The sequence below is a fragment of the Helianthus annuus genome, chromosome 16 (assembly GCF_002127325.2).
Source record: "Helianthus annuus cultivar XRQ/B chromosome 16, HanXRQr2.0-SUNRISE, whole genome shotgun sequence".
In the NCBI taxonomy this organism is placed as follows: Eukaryota; Viridiplantae; Streptophyta; class Magnoliopsida; order Asterales; family Asteraceae; genus Helianthus; species Helianthus annuus.
In genome coordinates this window covers 192,748,055-192,755,893 of record NC_035448.2, presented here as the reverse complement: position 1 = coordinate 192,755,893, position 7,839 = coordinate 192,748,055, and the positions used below count along the sequence as shown (strand labels likewise).

General features: G+C 35.0%; 1 protein-coding gene across 6 annotated transcripts; it reads right to left on the bottom strand.

Annotated features, from left to right (window-relative positions):
- Positions 1-4,798: 4,798 nt before the first annotated feature.
- LOC110915044 (ribose-phosphate pyrophosphokinase 1) lies at positions 4,799-7,534 on the bottom strand. Of its 6 annotated transcripts, none has more exons than XM_022159669.2 (8): positions 7,242-7,357; positions 6,900-7,163; positions 6,414-6,785; positions 6,274-6,343; positions 6,124-6,202; positions 5,879-6,038; positions 5,176-5,198; positions 4,799-5,093 (listed from the first exon to the last, which is right to left on the bottom strand). In XM_022159669.2, the coding sequence occupies exons 4-8, from the start codon at positions 6,338-6,340 to the stop codon at positions 5,063-5,065; spliced, it is 360 nt and encodes a 119-aa protein (XP_022015361.1). In that variant the 5' UTR covers positions 6,341-6,343; positions 6,414-6,785; positions 6,900-7,163; positions 7,242-7,357; the 3' UTR covers positions 4,799-5,062. The 6 variants fall into 6 exon arrangements, with proteins under 6 accessions (XP_022015361.1, XP_035840947.1, XP_035840946.1 ...); XM_035985053.1 differs by adding an exon at positions 7,372-7,534 and having other exon boundaries at positions 4,979-5,198; positions 6,900-7,159; positions 7,242-7,278; XM_035985051.1 differs by adding an exon at positions 7,372-7,534 and having other exon boundaries at positions 4,979-5,198; positions 6,900-7,143; positions 7,242-7,278.
- Positions 7,535-7,839: the final 305 nt, after the last annotated feature.

The window sequence follows — 7,839 nt, the reverse complement described above, 5'->3', positions numbered from 1 at the left end:
CATTAAAACAACCTCCGATCCAAACGGACAAAAGTTTTTGAAAATTAAACTTCATTAAAACAACCTCCGACCTAAACGGGCAAAAGGCCAAACATACAACAGCACCCCCCGACCCAAACGGGCAAAGTGAACAAATGCTCAACCGATTCCTCAACCTCGTCAGAAAACGGGCACATTACCGATGATATGTCCACATTTCTTCTTCTTAAATTTATTCTAGTAGGAAGTTTATCCAGATTACCTCTCCAATTCATAATGTTGCGCTTAATGGGCACCCACTTGCACCAAACAAAATTTGGAGGGTGACAACTTCCTCTATCATTGATCAGAGCCGATCTAACCTCCTTCACCGAGAAACCGTTCTGACTATCATCCTTCCAAAACCATGCATCCTTACCGTTGGAAAGACTCACACTGTTGAGCACCTCGCAACATTCCTTCCATTCCTTAAGTTCCTCTTCTGACTCAGGCTGATTAGATCAGTTCCATTTGAAAGAACCATTTTCCACTCCACTCCCTGGGTCCATTCTCTCTGCGATCCTTTGAAAAGACCTTCCATGTAGCGCCAAAGATGTTTCACTTAAATAAAAATTGATATTTGTAACTAAGTTATTGATTTTACATTTTATTATTTTAATTGCGTATTTAGTTTTGTCACAGAATAGTAATCAAGTTTTAAAATTGTTCTAATTAGGTCACTCATATCATTTTTGTCTCAATTAGATAACTTAACATTCAAATCGAGCTATATCCTTTTTTCCATGTGTCAAGAAAAAAATGGAGCATAAGATACCGTGGTCGAGTTATTTTAATATATGAAATTAAATTTATTAAATATAAAAACACTTTAATTACATTAAAAATTTAAAAACAAGTTACAATCCATGTCATCACTCGACGTTAACATCAAATAAAAGAGAAGAAAGAAACAAAAATCCACATCACTATGGTTACCTATGAAATGGATGAAAAAACCCTTAATTTTAATGAAAAATGAATGTTAAGTGACCTGATTGGAAAACATTTGAAACTTAAGTGACCTAATTGGAACACTTTAAAAACTTGATTACTATTCTACAAAGTTACCCCTTTTTTTAAATAGTACGTGTGTGAAAAATAAATTTTGTAAATGAAAATGACATTTTAATGTGGAATCAGTGTGTGAAAAATAAATTTTACAAATGAAAATGACATTTTAATGTGGAATTTATTGCCTCTGTGATATAATTATATTTACTTTATTCGTCACATCATAATCCATCCTCTAAAATAGACATAAATACTAGAAAAGAATTATCGACTGTTTCTACTGTCCCGTTCTGAAAAATAAAATCTTCGAGGTTAATAATAAGATTTTTTTTGCATACACTTTACACCAAGAACAATAATTATTATCGATTAGACTGAAGTAGATATTCAATATTGTTACATCAAGGGTTGTAAATGATCATAATCGCTCGTTAATTACTCATGTCGGCTCACTAAAACTTTTAATTAGACTCAAGTCTAGTGAAGTTTATTTAATAAACAAGCCTTTGCCTAAGCTTTACTAGGGTCGCGAGACAAAACCGTCAAAACGAGCTTATTATATATGTCTTATCATTTATTATTTTATACAGTAAATATTATTATATATAAAAGTATGATAAAATAACTATATATAAAGATTGTAATTATCAAGCCAGGAGTCTCACTGGAAGTAGCATCTCTATTCCTACGGGGTAGTGGTAATTGGCTGTCTATATCTTACCCTCCTCAGACCCTACCTTAACTTTGCTATTGGTGGGATTTACTGAGTATGATGATGATGATATAAAGATTGTAATTATAAATATTTATATATGTATATAAATAGAGTATATAAGTATTTTATAAATAATAAACGAAAGTATTTTTTAAATAATTAATGAGTGAAGTCCAAGCCTAGCTCGAGCTTTAGACATAGAGTTCGAAATAAGCTGATTTCAAATTGAAACTCTCTTAGGCTATGTTTAGTGTGTGTGTTGGGGGGGGGGGGGGGGAGGGTTATACGATACATGGCAAATATGTAAGAAAAAGGGGATTATATAACTTAAATGTGTAGTGAGGGGTTCTATAGATGTTGGTTATACATTTATGTGAGAGAATCTTCTTGTATAGCGTTGTTATGCTCATCATACCCACCAATTTCAACAACCCATAGCACCATGGGGTCGTATGATTTTGAAAGTTACTTAAAGAGAATGCATATGATAACCCACTCGTTTTACCATCTCTATTTTATATCTTTGTACCTTTTTCTTTTTATTTTACATCAGTTTCATATAATTGTTCTATGATGCATTAATAGTTTCTGACAGGGTCGGCTCAACGTTTCTCGAGGCCTAAAGCGATCATGAAAATTTGAGGCCTTTATATAAGTTACTTTTGTGAGTAATTTTTTAATAGATCATCTTATTATTCCATATATAAATAAGCAATTTTTTTGTGCATAACCACTTGTACCTTGTGCTTTGTGAGTTTTTCAAAAAAAACTTGATTTTTTACTTTTAACTCAAAGGTTTTTAGCTTTTGTAATTTTAACCCTACATATTTTTTTTAACTTTAACCAAAAACTTTTCATTATTTTCAATTTAACTTCACAACTTTTGTCACTTATACTTTTCATCTTTGGTAAATTTTCTTTTTACGTATAGTTCTGAATTTTTCGACTTAATACAACACAACGTACGAGTGTGGTTCTACTTTTTTATCTTTTGTTTCAAATTTTGCAAGTTAACACGGCGCAACGTGCATGTGTGGTTCAACGTTTTTACCTCTATTTTTTTCATGCTTAACAGGTTCGTCGCAACACGCAGATCCTAGGTCGAGTCAGTGTTGGTGGTCGACGACGGTTGTGTGACATTGGTACTATTTGACACCGTTTTACGCCCGTCGCAACGCGGGGTGCGCTTTGGGGGTTTTCTAAAGAAAAAATGGTTATGCATATGGTTGTCGTGACCTTGGCTTTGGAGGTTTTCCCAAAAAAAATTGATTTTTTTACTTTTCACTAAAAAGTATTTCATAAATTACTTTTAACCCAAAACTATTTTTTTTTTACTTTTAACCCAAAATTTTTATCTTTTGCAATCCATCCTCGCAACTTTTTTTACTTTCAACTTTGGTCCTTTATAGTTTTCATTTTCCGTAAATTTTTCGTTTTATGATTGGTTCTAAATTTTGTGACTTAACACATCGTAACGTGCGTCTTTGATTTAACGTTTTTATGTTTCGTTCTAAATTTTGCGAGTTAACACGACGCAACGTGCGTTTGTGGGTGAACGTTTTTACATCGTCTATTTTTTCCCATTTGACAGGTTTAATATAACGTGCGGGTGCCAAATCGACTTAGTTATAACTAAAGAATCCCCGCCGCATTGTGGCGGGTCTCAATTCTTGTTTAATAACATATCAACACAAAATATGTCAATCCTTAATATTCCTTGTCCCATTATTAAGATTTCAAAAATAATGCAAGTGAACTTTAAATTAAATATGCTATTTCATATACTTCTTTTAATCCATAAGCATTTAAATTTATTTACATACGAGAATAAAAATATATGTAAAACAATCTAATTGAAATAAGCATGTATCTCAATACCAAAATATATATTCATCAAATATAACTTAAATATAATTGAGTTATTTTAACACATAATATAACTATAAAATATAAACCACAACGAAGTATTAAAGTTTATAATATATATGAAACAATAATATATATATATATATATACACACTAGTCGTTTACCCGCGCGATGCGGCGGGAAACATATCACTTAGGTTGATGAGTTTAGGGCTATGTACGGGGATGTAGTTTCTGATGTGGCGTGCGACGACGATGGTGGTAGTGTAGCAGAACGTGAGGGTCGGTTGCGGCCTTCTTCAGCGGCAGAGAATCAGCGGTGTGCGACGATTGGTGGTTTCGTGATGGCGTTTCGTGGTTATTATGTAACGGCCGGTTACCGGCTTCAGGAGAAAAAAAAATGTGTGATTCTAGTTATGTTATGAGGGGTTCTAAAGATGTGGGTAAATCAACAATTTTGAATGATGAATCGTATCATCAGTTACGATAAGGCCTTCGGCAGTGGCAAAGCTTGACGTTTTCGACGGGGGGTCGAAAACGTATATACCCAAAAATTTCTATATGAAAACGTATTTAAACCATAAATATTTTTCTCAAAAATATCAAAAGTAGATTTATCCACAACCTTATTAACATCACTTAGGTTGGTGAGTTTAGGGCTATGTACGGGGATGTAGTTTCTGATGTGGCGTGCGACGACGATGGTGGCTGTGTAGCAGAACGTGAGGGTCGGTTGCGGCCTTCTTCAGCGGTAGAGAATCAGCGGTGTGCGGCGATTGGTGATTTCGTGATGGCGTTTGGTGGTTATTATGTGACGGCTAGTTTCCGGCTTCAAGAGAAAAAAAATGTGTGATTCTAGTTATGTTATGAGGGGTTCTAAAGATGTGGGTAAATCAACGATTTTGAATGATGAATCGTATCATCAATTACGATAAGGCCTTCGGCAGTGGTGAAGCTTGACGTTTTCGACGGGGGGTCGAAAACGTATATACCCAGAAATTTCTATATGAAAACGTATTTAAACCATAAATATTTTTCTAAAAAATATCAAAAGTAGATTTATCCACAACCTTATTAACAATAATGATATCAGATGCTAAATGTATCGCTTTATCCACTCCCCCCCCCCCCCCCCAATTTTACCACTACTAAACCTAAATGCAAATCAACCAGGTTATACATGACCAATGACTAACCAACACTGTTAAGACTAATAAAAATGAAAACTTGTACGTCTTGCAACTGAAACAATCTTCCGCATCATTATACAAAGATCACAATCTCTATGTTGTATCAATATCAGATGAAGCATAATTGCAGATGTTAAATAGGAACAACCAACATCAATATAAGGCTTCAAATCGTCAGGTTGAAGATCCTCCATAACGGCGCACAAGAATAGCCCGATACAGGGTGCCAACATGTAGGAAAAAGATAAGGGCTATAATGACATCATCCAATAGACCAAGTACTCCAAACAATGCTGTCAAAAATCAAAATAACCAGCATTTTATCAAAAATATATTTGAGTTGACATATTGTGAAGCGGGCTTGAAGCAACGTACCTTCGGGTATAATGTCCACAGAGCTAAGTACATAAATGGCAGTTGATATTAGTTGTGTGAAAAAGTAGCAACATTAGTGAAAAGAGTACGTTTTTTACAACGCTTTTGAAATTTACACAAGAAATTATAATAACTGAATCTAACAAAAATGATAAATAATTTAATAGATCAATTCATTTAAACGGGTCAATACTTGTGTCAACTCACAGCCAGATATATGTGTGCTTTAATGACAAACGGGAGAGATCTTTGAGGATCCATCAGTCGAAACAACCTTTTGAGAAGAAATTACCTCTTAGTCTAATTTGAGAGAACTTTATTCCCATTTTACGACCAGCTAACCCTTTTTTTCAATATTATGTCCTATTTGATCATTTTATCACTAAGCACTGAGATATTAATCATATCTAATTATCTTATTAGGTTATTTAACATCACATAATCAGTTTTGAAACGCATGTCCAAACGCCCCATAAAAAAACCGCTATTCTGCTATTACCTCTTGACCATAAGTAAGAAGAGGGATCTTGTGGCTAAGATCGTTTGTGTTGACCACCAATGCAGTGGCAAAACCAGAAATATCAGAAAAACTATGATGAGGGTCTCTCCTATCATTGTTGCGGAGATTAAGTGCCCATCTTTACAAAGTAGTGCCCATCTTTACAACTCTAGAAAAAGCATATAAATGTAAAACAATACTTACAGGGTAATCATCATGCACACGCCAGATGCTCTCGACAAGTAGGTTTGCTACCGATAAGACAGTCAGCTGTGGTAAATAGTTCTTTTCAGACACCGGAATGGTATTCGTAATAATCACCTCTTGAAATAGACCACTTGACAACCGTTCAATTGCTGGTGGACTGCCGTAAAACATATCCACTTAACTTAAACCATTCATTTTCATATGGAAGAGACAAAGTATGAGGTAAAAGGTGTGTGAGTTACCTGACAGCATGCGTGCTGCATGCATAAACTTCCCTGCCCCCTTCACGATGCAACAGGTCTGCTCCTTTGGCAATAGTACCTTTAAACACAAAATCAACATATTAATCGCCATATAAAGAGATAAAAAAGGAAGAAGAAAGTAAATCTCACCAGCAGTATCGATCATGTCATCCACCATAACTGCTACTTTACCTTTCACATCAACGATCAAATTCATGACCTGAAAAGGGTAATATCAGAAACATCAACATGGAGAATATAATTCTTTCCTTCATCTATAAACTTCTTACTTCAGCTACATTGTGCCCATGACGCCGCTTATTAACAATGGCCAATGGCGCATCAGATACGTTTTTAGCAAAAGCTCGTGCTCTAGCAACTCCACCAACATCCGGGGACACCCATAGTTGTTAACTGCGAATAACGACAAATAGCGATAAGGTACCTATAAGCCACATAGCGAATAGCGATAAATAATGGTCGGCAATTTTACCAGGTTTTGAACAAGGGCTACCGTCCTCACCTTCATTAAAGTTGATTGGTAGTACTTTAGAAGAATCTTATTGAGCAATAAAATTTCATATCATCCTTTTGAAAAATGAAATGGCCTTTTCACTCTCAGTAACAACAAGCATCACAACATCAATAGCATTGTGCATCACCTGTAACCAAATATGAACTATTTTTATATAATGAAGATTAAACTTTAGTTACTTCAAGATGATCAATTGATGTAGGTTTTAAAAGGGAAAACCATAAAACCTAAAGATTCTTACTGCTCTGGACTGTAGCCCTTGTATTATCCAGAATTCTCAATCATACTCAAAATCTCCTCATGACAATTCAAAGCTAGCAACAGCCACATCCACCTCAGCCCAGTTACAGCTTTAAGATCCATATAACAAGTGCCAAATGACCAATCCTACCCCTTCAATATGCATATTTGGAAAGGATGAGAACAACTGACCAACGCAGCATCACATTCATTCAAATCCAGGTTTACTTTCCACATATCCCAACCTTCATAAGTTACAAACTACCTATTATGACTCTTAAAGATCAGCATTTTATCAAAAAAAAAAAGTGTGTATATGTGTAACAGGACTCGTAAAACAAACCTGAAAAATTGAGCTTTCATCGAATGCATAGAATGACCTGCAGATGCATTGGTGATGGATAAGGGAAATCGAGTAACTTAGTGAGCCAAAAATGAGTATGCAAAGATAAAGAGGTTGTGCACATAACAACCTTCTGCCATCCCTAGACCCCAACCTCTAGCGCCGTGTTTGCCTTTGTTCTTTTCAACATAGCTAACCCTGCCTGCAAAAAGAGAACCGATTTAAAGTAAACAATCTAAAAAAATGAATCCAGATCAAAGAAAAGTTTTATCCCATCATTCAGCAAAACTCCATTACCATCATTAACGCCCTACTCTCTTTCCATCCCGTCGTCATCGTCGTTCTCCAAGCAGAGAAAAGAATCGGGATGTAACTGCACGTGATGGAGATGAAAACAAACATTAACATAATAATATATGGGTTCCACATATACCCTAAAAACTTCAAGAATTCGCTCTCCTAAACACACCTTCATCATAAATTCATCAAATAACAACAAAAAACAAACATTAACATAATAATAAAGTTTGACCAAAAAACAGAGAGTGGCAAGTTTAACCTTACTATAGCAATAAAAACCCAGATCTGAATCGCACAC

What these genes read in the sequence shown, in the direction of transcription:
- LOC110915044 (XM_035985053.1), bottom strand. Translation starts at nt 6,340, where the DNA reads ATGAATTTGATCGTTGATGTGAAAGGTAAAGTAGCAGTTATGGTGGAT. An exon ending in TGACATGATCGATACTGCTG is followed by an intron (nt 6,203 to 6,273) that starts GTGAGATTTACT and finishes TTGTGTTTAAAG; the next exon opens with GTACTATTGCCAAAGGAGCA. An exon ending in GTGTGCATGATGATTACCCT is followed by an intron (nt 5,199 to 5,878) that starts GTAAGTATTGTT and finishes TTATGTACTTAG; the next exon opens with CTCTGTGGACATTATACCCG.